This window comes from Peromyscus californicus, unplaced genomic scaffold (genome assembly GCF_007827085.1).
Source record: "Peromyscus californicus insignis strain IS unplaced genomic scaffold, ASM782708v3 Scaffold_3__1_contigs__length_106647218, whole genome shotgun sequence".
Taxonomy (NCBI): Eukaryota; Metazoa; Chordata; class Mammalia; order Rodentia; family Cricetidae; genus Peromyscus; species Peromyscus californicus.
In genome coordinates this window covers 9,330,611-9,353,730 of record NW_026294551.1, presented here as the reverse complement: position 1 = coordinate 9,353,730, position 23,120 = coordinate 9,330,611, and the positions used below count along the sequence as shown (strand labels likewise).

Genomic DNA, 23,120 nt, shown 5'->3' with positions numbered 1-23,120 from the left:
AAATGATATACGAAAATGACACAAGTTTCCAGGTAAAAAACCAGCTACCAAAGGTCCAGGCCAACAAGTGAAACAAGCCTCAGCACCACGGGATTTCAGCACGGCCCCGTCCTCATCCACAGTGAGTCCTTCTCACATCCATCACCCTGACCCACCCTCGCCAGCCTCCCTTCCCACTTCGAAACAAAGACCCTTTGGTTACAATGGCCCATCGGGAAACTCCAAGATAATCCCATTTTAAGGCTGGCTGTTAAAACCCCACTGCCATCTGTAACCTGGAGTCCCTTTGCCATGTAACACGATGTTCCCGTGTGCTGGGGATTGGGCCTCAGACATCTTCAGGAAGCCCTTATTCTATCTACTCGTCCTGAACATGTTACAGCTGTGTGCAAAATCGGGGTGGTTTTTGTCTTAGGCTAAAAGGAAGAGGGATGCTAGGCATGCAGCTGCAGGATTGTGGAGTAGGAAGAAGGCAGGAGGCTCCCATGGTAGCATGTGGCAGTTGCTCCAATCTCAGGCCAACCCTATACTGTACTTCAGGTTCACTAGAGGAACAGACCCTGCTCAGGCAAAGCCAATGGAGGGAGACTTTGACTGCAAAAAGCTAAATGCAAGCCTAAGAAAATGGATGCTTTTCAGCTAAGAAGTTAAAAGCTCACATCTTATGCCAAGGTAAGGAGAAAAGCCAGGGCAAAAACTGTATTGGGAAGTCAGAGCTAAGTCCCAATCAAAACATCTTAATTGAAATTCAGAGAGGTGATGGGAGAGGTGGAGATTCAGGATGGCAGAGTGACTTCCTCTAAAGTCATTACCGTCCTGTTCAAGTTATTCAGCGTTGTATTTACTTAATAAGAAGTATATTCTGTGAGGGCTGGAGAGATGGCTCCATAGTTAAAAGCATGTATTTCTCTAGCAGATGACCAGGGCTGGTTCCCAGCATCCACCTCTAACTCTAGCTCCAGGGGATCTGACGCCTTCCTCTGGTCTCCATAAGCACCTGCACTCACATGTACATACCCTCCTACACATACATACACAGAACTAAAAAAATAAAAAATTTTAGGAGAAAAACATACATCAGATGGTAGGGGTTGGGGGAGGTTTGCTGGGAATTGAACACAGGACCTCCTATTTGCTAGGTAAGCACTCAATCACTGAGTGGATAGCCCAAGAAATATCTTTTTAATTTAAAAATGATGCACGTGGTTGGAGTGTCTATAGCAACGACCCAGAAGGGATAATGAAAATGCCAAGCCACAGGGTGCCCTTGGCTGGCATGCATCAGGCTGGATGAGTCTCCAGGAAAACTCTAAGTGTCAGTAGAGATCTTGGCTAAGAGCTGACCTTACAGTCTTAGCTCAACAATTGTGCATATGTGCCTTCACTGGTAAGCATGCCCTGTGCCCCACTGCCACCTCGGCTCCAAAGAGTGGGACTTTGAGGCAGAATTCCACTCCCAATTCTTTACAAGCCCTCATTTTTAGGAGTATAGCTCAGAATGGCAAACCAGGAAAAGGAAAGGCTGGGCTGGCTTTGCCGGGAGAGAGGGACCATGGGCTGCACCTATGCAGCATCCTTGGCTTGAAGCTGGTTCTAGGGAATGAAGCAGAGATCTTTATCATCCAACATAGTTCTGGCACACTCAGCATGATACACCTGTCACCAGCATCAGGCAAATGAGTGGGTTCACAGGCAGAGGCCTGCCCTGCCAAACAATGCTCCTCTTTGTCCCCTCCCAGAGCTCGGGAGCCTCAAGGAAGCCAAATCCATCAGCACCTGTCAGAGCCCTTGATGTACACAATGCAAGCTGTGATTCCACACTCCCCAGCTGAGCCTCAGGCAGCTCGGACTGACACGCAACTTGTCAGTCACCTTCTCAGAGCTAAGGGTGGGGACCCACCAAAGGAGGGGGGGCAGGGAGACTGGGTTCTCCTTCCCAGAAGCCAAGGGCCAACGAAAGTACTCTGAAACCCTGACGCATTCTTTCTTAAAAACAGCCCAACAGGGCTGGGTGAAGGAAAACCATGTCCCCACACTGGCAGAGGCTCTCTGGGTTAGTGAGCAAACTTGTGGGCCCAGGTGGTGCACACACTTGGCTCATGAGGTCAGCAGCCTAGAGGATAGACAAGGACAGAGTGGGGGTTGGGAATGCCAGTTATATTATATTATGTCCTATCAGGCTATCCCAGTCAAAAGAGGAGAATTTCCTCCCGGTATAGAGGCTCTGCAGAAGTTTGAGGCTGCTGTGGCCACAGAAACTAGAAGTACATTCCATGGAGGCTGCTCATATTATTCTTTGCATTTCTCCCCTCCCTCCCTCCCTCTCTCCCTCCCTCCTGCCCACCTGCCCGCTCTTTCACTCTCTTTTCTTTTTCTTCCTCCTTCCTTCCTTCTTCCCCCTCGTTCTTTTGACAGAAACAGGTGCTCACATAGCCCAGGCTAGCCTCAAAATTGCTATATAGCTGAAGATGGCCCTGAACTCCTAAGCCTCCAACCTCTATCTCCAGTAAAGTGGGATTACAAGAGTGAGCCGCCATGCCCAGTTTATGTGGTATTAAGAATTGAAACTTAAGCTTTGTACGTGCTAGAAACCCTTAATCGAGCTACCCTCATACCTCCAGCCTCTGGACTGTGGATCTCTTGGTGTCCTTAGTCGTCAGGCCCTCCTTCCTTCCCTCCCTCTAGCCATGTCACCGCCAGCCACTAGGACAGGAACATTACAAGTGTTTTATTTGGGCAAACAGAATCTCCCTCTGCCTACACTTGCATTGTTCCTGCCACTCAACATAGAAGCAGGGAGGGGCCAGAAAAGGAGGGTGTGGTCAAAGTCTGCAGTATCCTGGGGTAGGGGTCATTGGTATGATTTGATTTGCTTAGGCTACATGGGCAAGGTGGGTTCAGAGATTAGCTGTGGCTGAACCAATCTCTCTAGGTCCATTCCTAGACTGAATTCATAGGGTTAGTCATGGAATGAGCTAACGAATGAGTTTTGAGAAGAAGCCCAAATTCCCCTAAAAATATAGAACAGTTGAGCCAAAAAAAAGTAACATTTTATTGCTTTTAGCCAAAAGCCACTACTTACTAAAAAAGGAAGGCAATAAAGAATATATGATATATAACTTCTATAAATTATAGTTATATAGTAAATTTATATAGCAAATTATAGTCATATCGCAAATTATATAATGTCACTTTGTATGCACATGGTAATGACATCAAAGTCATAGCAAAGAGAGGTCATTTATGTCTGGGTCTGTTTTCTGTTGCTACAACAGACTCTCAGAGACTAATTGATTTATAAGGAGTGAAGGTCTGTGCAGATATGGTTTTGGAGGCTGGGAAGCTCAAGGTATGGAGCCAGCATCCCTAGGACTTCTGGTGCAGGCTGTCATGCTGCATCCTAACACAATAGCAGATACCACATGGTGAGGAAAACGAGCAACCAGAAGTGGCTAGGTTCGTAATCAAGCTATTACTGAGACAACCCATTAACCATGACCCAAAGGTCCCACCCCCAGATAACTAACTTACAACTGTTACCATCACACAAAATTTGGGGGACATATTAAAGTCTTGGAGCTTTCTTTTTGAGATTCATATTGACCTGTTTAACAAGAAAATGACAGTGTATCTTTTTAATGAGAGAGAGTTAGTTAGTTAGTTAGTTAGTTAGTTAGTTAGTTAGTTAACCAGTGATGTGGAGGCCAGAGTGGATCGGTACAGGGGCTCTCACTGAGTCTAGAGCTCACCATTTGTTTCCCACTGGATTGTCTGGCCAGGAGCCCTAGAGTCTGTCCCTCCAAGTGCTGGGCTTGTTGGCATGGACCACCATGTCTAGCTTTTCACAGAGTGTTGAGGGTCTACACACAGGCCTTCATGTTGGTGCAGCAAAGCACTTTCCCACTGAGCCATCTCCTCAGACCTTAAGTTTTTTAGTTGTAGGAAGAGGGAAGGCAGAGTAAGGATGTGGCTGGGTTAGACAGTCATTGGACCAGGGTGATGGACCTGTGAGGGCTGATAGGCAACGGGCCCATGAGGGCTCAGAGGTGATGGGTCTGTGAGTGTTCATAGGTGATGTATCTATGAAGGCTTCTGGATAATGGCTCTATGAGGCTCATGGGTGATGGGTCCATAAAGACTCATGGGTGATAGCTCTATGAGGCTCATGGATGATGCGTCCATAAAGGCTCATGGGTGATGTGTCTATGAGGCTAATGGGTAATGGCTCTATGAGGCTCATGATACCATTCTGTTTTCTTGAACATACGCTTGAAATTCTTCATAAGAAAGAGCTGAACAAAAATAAAATTTAAAGAGCAAAGGGAAGTAAAAATTAAAGTGCCATGTACATGAACTCATGTGAGCCTTAGGAAGTAAGTGGTCAGACCTATCTTTGCTTTTAACTTGTAGCAGCTAAGAGAGATTTTGTTTTGTGTTTTATAACCAGGCAATAAGATGAGTAAGAGGACTGGAGAGATGGTCTATCAGCAAAGTGCTTGCCACATAAGGGGAACTTTAGTCAGATACTCAGAACCTGTCTGGCCTCAACATGCATACACACACATGTACATCCACACCACACACATAAATTTACAACACACACACACACACACACACACACACACACACACACACACACACACACACTTAATTGTTTAAAATATGGGTAAGTTCCAGCCAGTGTTGGTTGGTAAACCAGTCACTATTTTTGATGAGGTTCCAAAGCAGAATGCAGTCAAATGTATCCAGAACACTAGAGTGGTATTGGTGGTATTGACAGACATATGTCACAAAGTTAGAGAGGTGGAAAATTTTGACTTCTAGGTAACCACTAAATACAGGGTACATTTTGATCCCTGCGTCAGCTACTATTATTACTTTATTTTTTTCTCTTGTGTGTATGGTCTGCATGTATATCTATGTACCACTCATATGCCTGGTGGTTGTGGAGGCCAGAAGACGGCTTTGAATTCCCTGGAATTGGAATTACAAACGGTTGTGAGCTACCATGTGGGGGAATAGAACCTGGGACCCTGGAAGAGCAGCCAGTGCTCTTAGCTGCTGGGCCATCCCTCAAGCCTCTGTGTTAGCTATTATTTCAAAGAAGATTGTCACAAAGACTTTTGCAAGCAGAAGGAGGAGGAGAGTGGTCTGGACAACGGCTTACAATGATCCATGTAGTCATCTAGAGCCCCGGGATAAAGCAGTGGCATAGTCTAGAGGATACTGTATTGACTTTGTTGTCTTAGAGAACGGCTATCCTACTTTTAACAGGTACATAGCTGAGGCCCGGGTCACTACTTTATTCTTGTTGTTTTTGTTTTGTTTGCTTGTTTGTTTTGAGACAGAGTTTCTCCATGTAGTCCTGGCTGTCCTGGAACTCTCTCTGTAGCCTGGGTTGGCCTCGAACTCAGAGAACCGCCTGCCTCTGCCTCCAGAGGGCGGGGATTAAAGGCGTGCGCCACCACACCCCAGCTTCACTTTATTGTTTTCTTGCTGTTTTGTTCTTAGCAGATCTGGGCTGGTGGAGGTTAAGATCAGAGAGGTAATATGCAAAGCAGTCACATCCGCCTGCTTAGGAAGTCTTTCCTTTGATGAGCAAGCAACCTAACCTCCTTCTCAACTCAAGCTCTGAATCCCCTGGGACAGCTTAAGCCCTCTTGCCCAGTGATCCTAAATGAATAATGGTCATCTCTATGGGCTATAGGTAGCACAGGAAGTCCACACTCCCACAAGAGGCAGGGTACTGGATGCTCATGGATAATACCCCCCTGGGTATTATTATCCTACACCAGCTAAAGTAGGTAGGACATGGAAGCTGAGCTTCCAGCGGGAGAAGCCTGGGTGTGGGCGTGGTAGCTGGCCTGATCAGGGAAAGGTGTGTTTGAGAGGCAGCTGGTGCCCTGGCTGTTGCTGCAACTTTCCAAACCACAAAGCTCTTCTGGGAGTTCCTGCCAAGGCTGATCCCAATCAGCCATGTTATCAGCATTGTCATCTCTTACATGGACATGCACCGGGTGCTGTGCGTTCTGAGGATGAACCCTGGAGGAGTTTGCCTTTTCCCGAAGCCATGTTACCTGTTCATCCAGGCACACTTCCACAAGAATGCCTACAAACCTGGCTTCAGCATCCCTGGTCCAAATAGATTTTCACAGGAAAGTTTATGATAAAGGCACACTTCTATAGGACTACTCCCAATGGTGGTCTCAACATCCCTGGTCCAAATATATTTTCACAGGAAAGTTTATGATAAAGGCACACTTCTACAGGACTGCTCACAATGGTGGTCTCGACATCCTTGGTCCAGCTATATTTTCGTAGAGATGCCCATGATGCTTATCTGCCATCCTGGTCCAGACACATTTTTATAGGGCTACTCACGATGCTGGTCTCAGCATGCTTATGCCAGGCACACTTCCACAAGGATGCCCATGATGCTGGTCTGCATTTCCCTGTCAACATCCATCCCTTGTCTTTGCTAAGCCCATCTCTACTACCCCAGTCTAAAACCCTAAGTGGTGGGTAGGCTGTCGACCTGTTTTCATTTTGTTGTGACTGTTAACTTGTCAGGATCTGGAGTCATCTGAGAGATGGGCCTTAAAAGTTGCTCGTGTTAGGTCAGTGACAAAAGGGACTCAAACATTTGCCTTCCACAGCCAGGGAGGGGATGTTCCAGATGATAGCAACCGTGAAGGAGAAACAGCAGCACCTTTTTAACCTTGAGGGCTGTAGCATTCAGCCAGAGACTGTCACTATTTCCAGTGTCTAGGCACACCCACAACAAAGAAGGATTGTGGGGCTATGAGGGAGATGACGGGAAACTGACACCGTCAAGTTGGTTTTTTCTTTTCTGGTTTGGAAAAAAAGGAGGATCTGACTTGTCAGCACTTGCCAACTGGGTAGGTTTGCCAAGAACTCTGCATTAAACACACACACACACACACACACACACACACACACACACACACACACACACACCTATATCACCCCTCCTCCCAAACAAGCAGAACCTACTGGAAAAAGGAACCAGCTCCCAGTCAGGAGGGCAACGTGGGTTCATGGCTTCGCTGGCTTCCAGAACAGAGGACCTGAAACCCAGTTCTGCCCAAGTTTTTCTTGCTACAGAAATGTGAGCCCCAAATGAGAAAGTCCAGGCTTCATTTTGACCTCCAAGATTTTTGTTGCTTCTATTAGGCAGGCTTTGATTAAGTAGCATACATACTTTTAAAGCCTTGGGAAACACTTATGTCTATATCCTCTGCGCTGATCTGTTTATTCTTGTCAACTGGATACACACTGGAGTCATCTGGGAAGACATAACCTTTATTGAGGAATGGCCTCCATAAGATTGGCCTGTGGGAGAGTCAGTAGGGGCATTTTCTTGATTGATGACTGACCTGGGAGGGCCCAGCCCACTATGGGTGGTGTCACCCCTGGTAGGTGGTCATGGGTTATATGCAAAAGCAAGTTGAGCAGGGACTAGAGATCAAGCGAGTCACAGCACTCCCTGGGGTTCTGCCTCCAGGTTTCTGTCCTAATAGAGTTCCTGCCTTGACTGCCTTCAGAGAGGCTGTAGTTGGGATGCAGTTGCCAATTTCCTCCTCAGGTTGGTTTTGGTCAGTGTTTTATCACAGCCATAGACTGTAAGCTAAAACACCTCACAGGTCTAGGGATAACACCACTTTGGTTACCCCCCACCCCTGCATCCCTTAGTCCTTTTCCTTCCCACTCTTCCTGGCTACAGACAATACACAACTGAGGCTTTTGTTTTGTTTTGTTTTGTTTTTCGAGACAGGTTTTCTCTGTGTAGCTTTGGAGCCTTTCCTGGAACTCTCTCTATAGCCCAGGCTGGCATCGAACTCACAGAGATCCACCTGGTTCTGCCTCCTGAGTGCTGGGATTAAAGGCGTGCGCCATCACTGCTCGGCCTGGAGTCTATTTTTTTAAAGGACCTCGATAAACGTAGTGACCAAAATTAAGACCTCCTTGTGTGTCTCTGTGGAAACAGCAACTTGGATCGGGAGCTCCTTTGTACTCAGCACCACTGTGCTCACAGAGAAGATGGGAGAAGATGAAGTGAGAGATGCATCTGTGCAGATAGTACTCCCTGACTTCTCAGCATCCCCCAAGGACCAAGTGTTGGCTACACCCCTGACCCACAGTTCTGGAGACTAGCCTGTGGAAAACCCAGAGGAGGGCGTAGAGATCAGGCTTGGGCTCATGGGACAGAGATAGTCATCCCAGAGGGTAGCCTTGGTACCAATCCTGACCTGCCCACTTGTCTCTGCCACCATTCTTTGTACCACTCTGAAGTGTCCACATCGAAGAGAAGAGAACTCTGTCCTAACCACATGTACTTGGTTGTGTCATATTTACCTTGACGAGTAAAAGTGATGATCTGAACCTTTGAAATAAAATTTGGTGGCCTCGGTTTAATGGGCAACAGGGATAGAATGTCACTCTGTGATCATATGATAGTCCATAAGAATCTCGGTGTGGCCAGGACATTTGCTCAATTATGTTCATAGCACCATTATTCATAATAGCCAGAACCTGGAAACATCAGATGCCCTTCAACCAAAGAACAGATAAAGAAAATGTGGTCCATTTACACAATGAAGTATTACTCAGCGGTAAAAAACAATGACATCATGAAATTTGTCAGCAAATGGATGGAACTAGAAAATATCATCCTGAGTGAGGTAACCCAGATCCAGAAAGACAAACATGGTGTGTACTCACTCATAAGTGGATATTAGATGTAAAGCAAAGGATAACCAGGCTACAATCCACAGCCCCAGTGAAGCTAGGTAACAAGCAGCACCCTAAGAGGGATACATGGATCATCCTAAGAAGGGGAAATAGATGAGATATCCTGGGTAAACTGGGGGTGGGGTGGGAGAAGTAAAGGGGAGGAGATGGGGGACGGAAATGAGGGATTGGGGTGGCTAAATCGGGGGAGGGGTGGAGAGGGAGAGCAATGAAAGAGAGATCTTGACAGAGGGAACCGTCATGAGGTTAGGGAGAAACCTGGTGCCAGGGAAACTCCCAGGAATCCACAAGGATGACCCCAGCTAAGACTCCTAGCTGTAGTGGAGAGGGTGCCTGAACTGGCCTTCTCCTGTAATCAGATTGGTGACTATCCTAATTGTCATCATAGACCCTTCATCCAGTAACTGATGGAAGCAGATGCAGAGATCCACAGCCAAGCACTGGGCTGAGCTCCGGGAGCTCTGTTGAAGAGAGGGAGGAGGGATTATATGAGCAAGAGGGGGCAAGATTATGACAGGGAAACCCACAGAGACAGCTGACCAAAGCTCATGGGAGCTCACAGATTCTAGATCGACAGCTAGGGAGCCCTAATGGGATCAATCTAGGCCCTCTGCATGTGGGTGACAGTTGTATAGCTTGATCTGTTTGTGAGGTCCCTAGCAGTGGGACCAGGATCTGTCCCTGATGCATGAGCTGGCTTTTTGTGACCTATTCTCTATGGTGGGATGTCTCACTCAACCTTGATGCAGGGGGGAGGAGCTTGGTCCTGCCTCAACTTGATATGCCATGCTTTGTCAACTCCCATGGGAGGCCTCCCCCTTTCTGAGGAGTGGATGGGGGTTAGAAAAGACCTGAGAGGAGGGAACAGGAGGAGAAGAGGGAGGGGAAACTGTGGTTGGTATGTAAAATAAATTTTAAAATTAAAAAAAAAAAAAAAAGAATCTTGGTGGCCCCCAAAGGGAGTGGCACTATTAGGAGGTGTGGCTTTGTTGGAATGGGTATGGCCTTGTTAGAGGAAGTGTGTCACTGTGGGGGTGGGCTTTGAGGTTTGTGAGTCAGTTGATTTCCTGTTGCCTGCAAGATGTAGGACTCTCAGCTCCAGCACCACCTCTGCCTGCACACCTCCATGCTCCCTGCCAGGACAATAATTGACTGAACCTGTGAAACTGTAAGTGCGCCCTCTCAGTCAAATGTTTTCTAAGAGTTGCTGTGGTCATGGTGTCTCTTCACAGTGACTGAAACCCTAACTAAGACACTCAGTGAGGGTAGAGGTTCTCACAGAAGAAATTCTTGGAAAAATGTACATGTCTGTATTAACCTTACAATGGTTCACTGTACTTTTCCATGGGACACCCTCCAGGAAATGCTGGAAGTCAGGCAGGCTGCAGACACAGGTGTGCATTGAGTCCTCTCCCTGAAAGGCCAATGTCAGAGAAAGGGGTACATACCTAACACCCTTACTGCACAATTAGAAACTGAACTTTGGCTAAGGAGCTCTTTCTGTTGTCACGGTCCCCCAACTGTGTCAGATTTCTATCCCTGGGATAATTAATTTATACGGGGTAAATGATTTTTTTTTTTTGTTTTTTTTTTTGGTCGTGTTTCAGAGGGTTCAGTCCATGGTCGCTCTGGACCTGTGGTGAGAAAGAACATGATGGTGGGGAGCAGAAGAGGGACAAAGACAAAGAAACTGTCACACAACAGCCTCTCTTCTGGCTTCCTTTCCATTGCTGTGACAAGCACCATTACCAAAAGAAACTCAGGAAAGAAAATATCTGTTTGGATTATACTTGTAGGTTATGATTCACTGAGGGAAGTCAAGGCAGGGGCTCAGGGCAGATCTGCTTGCTATTCCACACAACATCACCTTTGACCAAGAAACTCATTTCATAGCCAAGAAGTACAGTAGGAACCACAGAGGGTGCTGCTTGCTAGCTGGCCCACAAGCCAGCCTATACCTAGCTTTCTTATACAGTTCAGGATCACCAGCTTAGGGAATGGTACTACCCACAGTGGACTGAGTCCTTCTACATTGATGAACAATCCAGACAATTCCTCATAGACATGCCCATGGGCTAATCTAATCTGGGTCATCCCTCAGTTGAGATTCCCCTCTTGGGTGAGTCTAGGCTGTGCCAAGCTGACAGTTAAAACAAACTGGGACATCCTCTTTAAAGAGACATCCCCAATGACCTAACTTCCTTCAAGGCTGCTGTTTCTGATGGCAACTTCTGGCTGCTCAGGTGAGCAGGAAGAGGGGAGGGAGGGAGATTTAACTCTTCCTCCTATATGGGAAGGCAGACAGGGAGCTGAGCATGTTGAGCAGTGTTCTTTCCACCTTTGAACACAGTCCTTCTCTAGCTGATGGTCGGATGTGCACAGGAAGATGTCAGGAAAGCCAGTTTGTTAAGCGTTCCTAAGCACCTCGGGCCCCCTGCCCTGCACCAGAGTTCAGGTCACCCCAAGGCTAATGATGCTTGAGCCTCAGAAGTGTGCACTCACTCAGTGGCCCCCTGAGCCCTCAGCTTCATTTTTGTCGGCAGGTCTCCGTTTTCCTCAAAGAGCACTCCTACTTTGTATATCTCTGCCTTTGGGGCTCCCCAGACTTACCCTTAGGAAAGATAGGGAGTACAGCCCAGTGGATCTCCAGGGATCCTGGGGAGCCAGAGGTCACTTCAGGGCATCTGTCCCGTCTCATTGCAGCCAAGCAGGTGACAGCAGGGGTTGGCACACTGCCTCTTTTAGCAGCTGGGCAGGTTGGAGAAGGGTCCAGGGGCACATGTGTGGCTCTCCCTGCACATGACCTTCCACACCCAGCCCTCGTCCCCCATGACAGCCATGCCAAAGGCTTTCAGAGCTGGGCTCTAGGAACTTGTGCAGGTGAAGGCAGTCCACATCACCTGGCCTGAGGCGGGCTGAGTGGAGTCTGCCCACACCTGCAGCCTGCTCACCCAGGACCTTAGCCAGAGGGAGAAGATTCCAGATCAAGGAACCAAGATGTCTGTGAGTTGGGATGATGACTCCCACCCCCAGGCAGGGTGTGTCCCAGGGATGCATGGGTAAAATCCATAAAAGCATGTAATACACTCTAAACGTTTGTGTCTTTGCTGCATGGATGACATGCCTCCATGTAAAAGGAAAGGGAAAGACCACTACCCCCCACCCAAGGGCCATTAGCTTCTGTCTTTCACACCCCTCCAACATGTGCCAGGAGTGGGGAGGCCTGCAGGCTGCGGCCTGTACTACTTACCCTTCTCTCCTGTGACCACACACCTGACAAGAAGCCATGGTGGGGAAAGGATTTATTCTGGCTCTCTGTTTGAGAGGGGGGTATCTATCAGGGCCTGGTAGGGAAGACATGGCAAGATTCATGATGGTGGGAACATGTATGACTCCTCATATTTGACCACACTAGGAGGCATTTTAAAAAGGCAGGCTGATGTTCAACTGCCTTTGCCCCTCTCCCCACTTTTATTGGCTCTTGGACCCTTCCCCCACAGACACAACCAAAGTTGTATCTCACTAATGCTCTAGGGCAGTGATTCCCAACCTTCCTAACGCTGTGACCCTTTAATGCAGTTCTTCATGTTGTGGTGAATCCCAACCATAAAATTGTCTTCGATGCTACTTCATAAGTGTAATTTTGCTACTGTTACGAATTATAATGTAAATATCTGTGGTTTTTGACAGTCTTAGGTGACCCCTGTGAAAAGGTCATTCAACTCCCAAAGGGGTTGAGACCTCTCCTCTAGGGGATCTTTTAACCCAGTCACCTTGACAATCAAATTTAACTTTCTTTTGGCTTCATTAGCGTGTAAGAGGGACAGGAAGCCAGGTCCTGTGTTCTGCTGCTTCTGTGAAAAGCCACCCTGCAGCTTCCTGCCACTTCCTTGGCCAGTATCACTTCCTGCAGCTCATCTTCCTCCTAGGTAAGGTTGATCAATGATACACAGCTCAGGGGGATTAAAAGGAACAGTAAGAGGCACAGCGTCCTTCCTGGATCAACAATGTCACATAATCTTCTCATAGTCCTTTGCCCTCCTCCCCCTTGCCCTCACATGGCAGGGTGACACTACCTTCTGTGAGGATCCTAGGGAAAGCCAGAGCTACTATCAACCCTCCACCCCACCCCCCGCCCCCGCATATGATATACCGTCACTTGGAACGAGGGTTCATTGGTGGCACCACCAGGAGGGAACAGGTTGTGCCATCACCAACCAGGCGAAGGCATGATGCTTTCCCAGCAGTCTGTGAGCACTGCCAGCAACTCTATTAGACACTGGAAAGCCCTGAATGCATGAACACAGGGAGGAAGGGCTCTGATACCTGAGAGTCCTATGATGGTTCTGCATGTGCACACATGCACAGATGTGCTTGTCTGTGAGTGTGCATGTAGAGACCAGAGGTTGACACCAGAGAGCCTCTTGGCCTTATTTTTGTGACAGGGTCTCTCACTGAAACTGGAGCTCACCAAATAGTTTAGACTGGCTGGTCAGTGAGCTTCGGGGATTTGCCTTTCTCCATGACCTGACCTGCCCCCCGCCCCCAGCACTGGGCTTATCCACAGTGCCCACCGCATTGCCTCACCTTGTTTTTATATGGGTGCTGGGGATCAAAACTCAGGTCCTCGTGATTGTGCAGCAGGCACTGTCCTGACTCAGCATGCCCCAAGGCGATCCCGGATCCCCAGAGAGGGCTGGGACAGTCACAGCCTTTCCAGAGAGAACTGGCCAGGAAGGTGTTGGACGGAGAGCATCAGCAGGGAGCAACACAGGTAGATGTACAAAAGTCGAAGTTCTCTGGATTGTGGCTCTTCAAAGAGCCTCCTCTCTGCCCCAAGGACTCATCTCCTGTCTTCTGAAGCACTTTGTAAAGACACTGCCATGCCTTTGCCTCTCCTACAGACAGCATCTTGCCAGAGAATAAAAGTTGTCTGTGTGCCATCCTCAGTCATTTGCGCGTCTGAGGGAGTTCTAGCCTCGTCCGCTTCAGAAGAGACTGGTTTGGGTTAGTTTGCCTTTGCTATCATAAAATACCTGAGGCTGGGGGCTATATAAAGAATTCACTTGGCACATAGTTTTGGAGGCTAGAAGTCTACAACTGGGCAGCTCCAGCCAGTCAAACTCTGGCGATGGTCTGTGTTAGTTTGCTTCTCCGTTGCTGTGATAAACTCCATGGCCAAAAGCAACTTGAGGAGGAAGGGATTGTATTTGTCGGACCCTGCCAACTGACAGTCCATCGTTTGAGGGAAGCCACAGCAGGACCTTAAGCAGAACCCTGGAGACAGGAACGAAAGCAGAGGCCACGGAGGAGTGCTGCTTACCGGCAACTTGCTTTTTTATACGACCCAGAACCACCTGGGTCCTCCCACATCCACCGTTAGCTAAGAAATTCCCCCACAGACCTGCCCACCAGTCTGGCAGATAATTCCTCAACTGACATTTCCTTTTCCCAGGTATGTCTTGGTCTGTGTCAAGTTGACAAAAACTCTGACACAAGTTTGAAAGGTCAATGATACCAGGTGGTAAGGGGAGAGGTCACACCAGAGGGCAGGAATTTGAAAGGTCAATGATACCAGGTAGAAAGGGGAGAGGTCACACCAGAGGGCAGGAAGCACCATACTCAAGAACTAACCTGGACTGCAGGGCAGTTCTCGCTGACCTATGACCTCCAACTACACTCCATCTCTCAACCTTGGGACACTGCTACATTGGGGATCGAGCTTTCGAGACATAAACTCTTGGGGTTCATCCTCACACCACCGCTAAGCCAGAGCGACAGACTGTGACAAACACAAACCAAGAAGAAGGGGAATGGGGAACCAAATAATTTCAGGATTTAAGAAAAAATAATTTACATAAAGTTTGGGGGAGAGTATATATATATTGAAATGGATTCTCATACAGACACTTTTGGAATAGGGGCTGCCACAGCACTGGGCTAGCTCCTTCTGTGAAGGGATGAGTGAAGTTTGATATGAGGAATGGCAACGACTGTTGTTGTTTTTGCTCTTTTAGGGGGCCTGCCACCCAGCCCCCAAATACATCAGTCACAGAGGCTTATTCTTAATTATAAATGACTGGTCTTATCTTGGCTGGTTGCTAGCCAGCTTTTCTTAAATTATCCCATCTACCTTTTGCCTCTGGGTTTTTCCTATTCTCTTACTTCGGTATATCTTACTCTTACTCCATGGCTTTCAGTGTAGCTGGGTGGCTGGCTCCTAGCTCTCTCTCTCTTTTTTTTCCCTATATATTCTCTCTGCCTGCCAGCCCTGCCTATCCTTTCTCCTGCCTTGCTATTGACCATTCGGGTCTTTATTAGACCATCGGGTGTTTTAGACAGGCACAGTAACACAGCTTCACAGAGTTAAACTAATGCAACATAAACAAAAGTAACACACCTTAAAATAATATTCTACAATGAATGACCGCTGCAAAATGTGAAAATAGGGTTACAACAAAATATTCTGTGATATCCTGAGTCAACCATGTCTCTTCCTGTGGCTATCATCTGAACCCACCCCCAAGTCTGGAAAAATCAACTGTCATGTCAGACCTGGAGGGGTAAGACCAGCCAGTTCATGGGCACAGGATCAAAGTTCTAGATGGATGTTTGGCCAGCACGTGTGTGTGTGTGTGTGTGTGTGTGTGTGTGTGTGTGTGTGTGTGTGTGTGTTTTACACATGGGTCTGTATGTGCATGCATGTAAAAGTCACATGAGAACCTCTGCTACTTGACCTCTCTCTCCAGGCCCTGACCTTGAAGGAGGAACTAGGACCTGAAGCATTGGGCCAGTACAGCCTAATTCTCGTGATGCTGTTGGTGGTACCAGGGAACGGGAGTTTCAGTAGAGGTGCCAGCATTTAGTCACCAGCACCAGGGGCCATGGCATCTCATGGAGCTCTTTTCCAAATGCCATCAGGCTACAGCCCAGATCTAGCTGTCTTAAACCCACCCTATATCTAAGCCCAACTCTCCACTAGATCCTTCAAGTTTCTTAACACCATCCAACAATCTCCTCTGTTTAAACAAGCTGGAGGTGGATGCTGTTTTTTGCAACCTCTAAGCTGACTAGTTATTCTGCTGTGAGCATCTAATTACTCCTGCTGGTGTTGGGTGGGAGAGAGGGTATTACCCATTCTGGAAAGAAGCGGTGTTGAGGACTGAATATAACACAGCTCATGCACAACAAAATTCCCTTTATTGATATTAATCACAGTTACAAGGTCTTATCCAGCAGAAAGGACGATTTGCAGTAAAAGAACTACACACAAAGACGTAAGAATAAAATATACACATGTGCCAATCACCAACCCAGCTAGCCTCAACCAATCAAATTGAAGGAGTCTTCAATTTTGCTCACCAGTGCTTCAGAAGAACAGCCATATGCCCAGCTGAGGTTGGCCTCTGGGATCTTGAACATTCACAGACTACAATATTCACCCTCGGAGGGATGGGAACACGTGAACACAGAGAGCAGACACTGAGAACCCAGTACCTGAATGTCTGGGTCCCAGGTAGAGTCCACTCTGAGTCCCATACACTCCTCTGATCATGAAGGGCTCGGGCCTCAGATGTGCTGGGAGAGCTGATGGCGGAGCTACGTGTATGATGGAGCAGGTTAGCATATAGTCTAGGTCCAGTCATTCTTCAGGGTCATCTCAGAATTTTAAGTTTTCTAAGAAAGGAAACGTAAAAATACATCTTCCTACCCCCTTTCCTTTCTCATTCAAAGCCCTCTAGCCGGATTCCAACAAAGCCTACCAAAGCTCAGGGGCTCTGGATGGGGTTATGTTTCCAAGTGGCCAGCAGAGAAAGTGCCTTAGCAAACTCCAAAGGTCACTCATTCGCTAGAGCTAACTTAACTCCTTTAGTAAACGAGGGGTTGAGTACCTGCACTTTGCTAGTATTCATAAGTCTCAGAAAAATAATGGCTGTAAACACATCCAGATCAATAGCTAAGGAGATCTAGGAAACATGACGAAGTGCTCTGTTCTTGTGACCTACCAAGAGCAGAGGCTTCAGCTCAAAACCATCCTCACACGGCTCTTCACAGGGCACACTGTGTGTTCACAGTCACCCTAATTTCCAAATTTCTCTAACCTCAGTAATGCCAATCTTTGCCTTCGGACAGAAGAGAAAGATGAGCTGACCCCCTTCCCTTCATGTGGGAGCTGTCCCGTGCATGCCTCCCTGGAGGAAGCAGACCCTGTTGAAGCTGGCTCAGCCTTGGCGAGCAGCCTTCTGTGGTCATGATGCTTCTCTCCTGGCATTCTGGTTGGACAGAAGATCCATGATGAAAGAGCACAAGGGACTCTGGCCACCTGCTCTGAGACCCTAGGCCAACATGCTCAGGACTTGTGTCCCAAGAGCTGACTTCTGGAGGTGACCCCGAGGAGCTGAAATTGAGTCTAGTGAGGGAGACTGGAGGTGGGACAGTAGGACTGGCTGGCTTTGACAATCCCACCGAGGAAAGATTCCTTCCACTCAGTGGCCCAGACACAAATCTACAGTTCTATGATGCCTTGAGATTACAAAGAAAACCAGCTTCTCCCTCCAAAGCAAAATGAAAAGTCAAAGTGTAATCAGAGCTGATCTGTAAGGAGATGGGGAGGAGAGAAAGGAACGGGGTTTTAATGTGAAGAGAGAGGCTCGTGGTCCTGCAGAAGCCTGGAATTTTCCTTCCTGGGGTCCGAAGGTTGTCAGAGCTAGCCAAGGCCCACATCCAGGGACATCATCACCACGAATCCCAGGATGGAGGCCCAGGATGCCAGCTTCCCGTTGCCACTAGGAGGGAAGGAGAGGAAGATGGTAAGGCTTAACTGATGCTTCTCCAGGCTGATGCCCCTTCTGCAATACCCAACTGCAACAGATAGTATTCTAACAGTGGCAACGCTGACAAGTGGCCATCACAGGCCAAGCGACTGTTCGGTCCTAACCCCAGGCAATGCCCTCAGTAGGCTGGTCCCGTTATTTCCTGTGATTCTTGGGGCTGCCGCAGCACAGGGAAATCATTTGACCGTGGCTCTCCAGTTCATGCTTGAATAACAGAGTAGTGATCAGGAGGTGTCTTAGTTTGGGTTTCTGTTACTGCAATGAAACACTGGTTTATTCGGTTTTACAGTTCACCATTGTTATTCATCACTCAAGGAAGTCAGACAGGTACTTGAAGGGGCAGGATCCTGGAGGCAGGAGATGATGCAGAGGCAATGGAGGAGTGCTGCTTACTGGCTTGCTCCTCGTGGCTTACTCAGCCTGCTTTCTTATAAAACCCAGGACCACCAGCCCAGGGATGGCACCACCTACAATGGGCTGGGCCCTCCCCCACTGATCACTAATTGAGAAAATGCCTTACAGCTGGATCTCAGAGGCATTTCCTTAACTGAGGCTCCTTCCTCTCTGATGACTCCAGCTTGTGTCAAGTTGACGTACAAAACCAGCCAGTACAGGAGGTCTGGGGAGATAGCTCACCAGTAAAGAGCACTTGCTTCTCTTGTAAAGGACCAGAATTCAGTTCCCAGCATCCACAGCAGTCGCCTCACAACTGCCTGTGATTACAGTTCCAGGGATCTGACTTCTGGCCTCTACAGACACAGACAGACAGACAGACAGACAGACAGACAGACAGACAGACACAGACACACACACACACACACACACACACACACACACACACACACACGCACACCTTCTAAAAATTAGTGACTGTTTCTTACGTTTTCTCCATGTGCATAGGGAGAGGGTATAGTCTCATGTGTATATGGGTACAGGTGCACATGTGTGCACATATATGTGGAGGTCACAGGTCAGTCTTGGGAGTCATTCCTCTGAAGGCACTGTCTACTTGTTGCTTGTGACAGGGTCTCCTCCTGGCCTGGGACTCACTGATTGGGTAATCTGCCTACCCATGCAGCCCCAGGAATCCACCTGTCTCTACCTCCCCTGGGCGGGAATTACATCCACCATGCCTGGCTTTTTATGTGGATTCTGGAGACTGAACTGAGGTTCTCAAGGTTGAGTGACAAGCACAGTGCTGACCGAGCCATCTCCCCAGCCCTGGTTACTATCCTTAAAGACATGGACCTGACATGATAATGCAGCTGCGCAATTATTCTGTTATAAACACCTGAATGAAACCATGCAAGGCCCCTACCCTGCCCACCATCCCCCTTGACAACTGGCCACCTCTCTCTTCATTCCAGCAGAGAGAGAGAGACAGAGACAGAGAGACAGAGACAGACAGAAACAGAGAGACAGAGTCAGAGTCTAAAGGTGGCTGTCTAGTTCATCAAGGGGCCAGGGGTCCCTGCTTTATACCACTGTATGATGTCACCCTCCTTCTCTTTATTTCAGTTTTAGCAAGCAGAGAACGGACAGGAACAATTGTGGGAAGGGGCAGAAGGATCTGGAGAATAAGGAAAGGAAAGAGAAAGGAAGAGAGGACAGATGTGAAGGGGGGTGTCTCAGACTAGGCCTGGAGCAGGGGTGGACAGTTGGGCAAACTCCCCACCTGATCTGGGCTTCGGGGATGATGTCATCCATGACCACGTAGACCATGGCACCAGCAGCAAAGGCCAGTGCATAGGGCAGGACAGGCTCAGCCAGCACCACAGCAAAGGCTCCGAAGACCCCAGCCAAGGGCTCCACCATGCCGCTCAGCTGTCCATACCTAAGGAGGGAACAGAGACATTGACCAATGCAGGGAGACACAAGCAGACGTGCCACTTGCCCAGACTGCTGATCCAACCCTAGAAAACAGACATGTGTGGTGGGCATCTTGTTCAACATGAGTCTTTCCATCTCTTTCCCTCTATATGTTTGCTGCCTCTGGATATTCCCTACAAACAAAATCATATATGGTTTGGGGGGGGGGAGTGAGGGTGGCTGATTTCTCCTAGCATAATGTTTTCAAGGTGTATCCTTGCTGTAGTATATAGCATGTTTGGAGCATGCTGTAGCATGTTTGGAGCATGTGTGCGTGTGTGTGTGTGTGTGTGTGTGCACACGTGTGTTATGTGTGGTGTGTGTGTTATGTGCGGGGGGGGGGGGTGCACGCGCACATGCACATGCAAGCACCCACCTGTGAGGAGGCCAGAGAAGGAGCGGGGGTAGGGGAGTGGGAGTGGGGCCTGCTCGATTACTCTCTGTTCTATTCCCTTGAGACAGGCTTCTCACCGAAGCTAAGCAGGGAGCCACCATCCCCAGTGATCCTCCTGTGCCTGAACCTCCCATCTCCACAATACTGGGGTTGCAGGCACACATGGTCACACCTGGCTTTTTAGAGGAGTGCTGGGGATTCCAATCTGATCGTATGCTTCTACAGCAAGTCTCCTCTCCACTGAGCTACGGTCCCAGCCTATGTAGAATGTATCTTTCTAAGAATGAATAACAGTCACTATATGGCTGGACGTGCCACCTCTCTGCTCATCTTTGATCCTATGTTGAATGACAGGACACTGATTAGGAATGGTCTCGGTATATCCCAAGGACAGTTGTGGGAGGCATGTTTGTGGGTTTAGGTTGTCACGGTGTCAGAGATGGGCCTACCTGGATGTTTGTGTATTAATACATGTTCTCTACTCCCCACCCTCAGAACCACCATCTTGGCTTAAGATGAGATTTCTCCTTTTAAGGAAGTCCTTTATTTGAGCTAGGAAGAGGAGGTGTCTGCTGCTTCAGAACAGATGAGCTCTGATCAAAAGAGCAGGACAGATGAGTGAGGACTGAGAATGGCAAAGGCAAGTGGTAAGCCGGGCCCTGCAGACGGAAGCCTCCTGCTGCAGTACAGCACCAGCAAGCAGAGGGTTGGGCCCCTTTCTTGAAGTGGGTGCTTGGGCAGATGCACAGCCTCTGAGCTTCAGTCCTCCCATCTGTATCACGGGGGTGAGAGACATCGCCCACCTCCAGCCTCCCCAGAAGGAGGGCAACGTGTTTGAGATCTCAGCCGCTCTCTGCTAGAGGCAGAAGTGGGCACCGGGAGACCCTCCTTTTGTTGTGAATCTTTTAGAGTAGATACCGCGTCCTGGCTCCTTATGTTTTCACAAACAGACGAGCAGGACAGACAGCCCTCTGGTTTATCTGCCCCCTCCCTGTGGCCTTGTTGTCTCTGGGAAATGTAGCGTTGACATCAAGCCCGGACTGGAGTTTGAGAAGGAGAACAAAGCTTCCCTTCTCGATCTTGGTACTGACCACAAATCTCTTCATCTCCTCCCTCCTTTCTCCCTGGTGCCTCAACTATTAGAAACGGCAGCTGTGGCTTTGGTAGGTTATGAAAATCTCTAAGGCCACCCACCTCCCTCTCTCCCAAATCCTCTATTTGAGGGTCTCTAACAATGGAGAAAGGGATCTGTGGAGGGTGGAAACGTGATCACTTAAGTACCTGTGCAAACTTGCGAGTCACAGGACCTTACACAATGGAAGGCGTTTTAAAATTGTCCCATCAGCGGTCTGCATGAGTTCTGTGACCTTATGTTGGAGAGCAGTGATTGTTTAGCAAGGACATGTGGGAGGCCCGTGTCCCAAGTGGAGGACATATGAGAAGAGCTATCGTAATGGCATGCTGGGCCAGGTGGTGGCCAGGTGAGACTCAGCTGAGGAGATTGTGACATTTAGAGGAGACATATGCTGGGGGAAGTGGCTAGTGCTGATGGCCATGGGTTGCTTTCCACAGAAGCCTTTGAAAAGGGACACAGCCACTCAAACTGGCTGTGTAAAGGTCAAAGGTTAAGAGTCAAGCTTATGTCTTGGGGGTCTCCACTGTGTGTACAACATTCACCCACATTTGTGGTGTTCTTCCAGAAGCCTCACAATGGCTTCCAACATGAGCTTGACCCTGCAAAACAGAATTCACACCAAGTCGTTTACAGCCTACACCACTCTCCTCTGAGTCAATGGGCCGGTACACTCACCAGAAAGCTCTCCAGGTAGAGAAGCCCGCTCCACGCAGAGGGAGGCTGACAGCCAGGCCCTCAGGGAAATTCTGGATCCCAATTCCAATGGCCAAATTCCTGCAAGACAAGAAGGCAAAGTCCTACTTAGCTTTGACTATTTAGCATGTCCTAGAGTCATCTTAGAGAGGAATTGTTTAGGTCAGACTAGCCTGTGGGCAATGTCTTTGGGGGACAATCTTGATTATTAGTTGATTAGGAGGGCCCAGTCCACTGTGGGCTGCACTATTCCCTGGGCAGATGGTCCTGGGCTATAAAAATAAAGCTAGCTAAGGATGAGCCTGTGAGCAAATCAGCAAGCAGAGTTCCTCCATGGTCCTGCTTCAAGTTCCTGATTCATTTTCTCTCCTGACTTCCCTCAGTAATAGCTGACTTCCCTCAGTGATGGAGCATAGTCTGTAATCCAAAATAAGCCATTTTCTCCCCTAAATTACTCTTGGTCAGAGTGTTTGAATCATAGTAACAGAAAAGAAATTAGAATAACATGTAAAAAGTCTTATCTAGAATCACGTACTATGTTGTTTTTTTTTTAAGAAAATGGCCCGCATAGGGAGTGGCACTATTAAGAGGTATGACCTTGTTGGAGGAAGTGTGTCATTGTGGTCTTGAGTGGGCCCTGTGGTCTCCTATGCTCAATCTATGTCCAGTGCCACAGTTCACTTCCCGTTGCCTGTGTATCGAGATGTAGAACTCTCAGTTCCTTCTCAACACTATGCCTGCCTACATGTTACCATGCTCCCTGCCATGATGACAACGGACTAAACCTCTGAAACTGTAAGCCAGCCCCAAATAAATGATTTCCTTTATAAGAGTTGCTGTGGTCTTGGTGTCTCTTCACAGCAATAGAAACCTCATTAGACATGTACTCATCAAAAAAGGGGCCCTTGTCAAGGCCTCCTTTGGTGCTAAGTTGCCAGACATGGATCTGTGGGTAAAGGAAGAAAGAGGGCCCACATGTAGTTGGCATCATAGGAGGGAGTGACATCTTCCTCCTTGCTGTCCTCCTGTCCTGAGTCCCTTGTCATATTCTGTGTCCAGTATGGCACAGTACATCAGAGAACATGCTGGTTCCAACTCAGGATGGCCCAAGTTTGCTATACAAGTCTGTGTCAATCACTGGACTTTTACACGTGTGTGTCTAATGCACAACATGGGGATAATGATGTGTCACAGGTCAGCCTAGCAATGCCTGAAAAGTTCATAACACAGGGAGATGGTCTGTGCACTTGAGTTTCTGTTTCCTGTAGTGCAGAGATGGGTGTGTCTCATTTTATCCAGAAGGGACATCAGAACCAGCACAAGGAAGGAAATACACAGAATGAAGGTGACACTGGTGTGGCTCCAGGCTCAGGTTTCCCACGGACTCTTGCTTCATTTCTCTGGGCTTGGGTGGTGTTCACTG

General features: G+C 48.2%; 1 protein-coding gene across 5 annotated transcripts in view; it reads right to left on the bottom strand.

Moving 5' to 3' along the window:
• Nucleotides 1-15,953: 15,953 nt before the first annotated feature.
• Slc39a11 (solute carrier family 39 member 11) overlaps nt 15,954-23,120 on the bottom strand; it is a 443,246-nt gene continuing 436,079 nt past the window's right edge. For all 5 annotated transcript variants that reach the window (XM_052758532.1, XM_052758530.1, XM_052758531.1 and 2 more), the window contains 3 exons: nt 21,680-21,778; nt 19,282-19,440; nt 15,954-17,558 (listed from right to left, as the gene is read on the bottom strand). In XM_052758532.1, the coding sequence (XP_052614492.1) occupies nt 17,480-17,558; nt 19,282-19,440; nt 21,680-21,778 (337 nt within the window). In that variant the 3' untranslated portion in view covers nt 15,954-17,479. The remainder of the gene's footprint in view (nt 17,559-19,281; nt 19,441-21,679; nt 21,779-23,120) is intronic.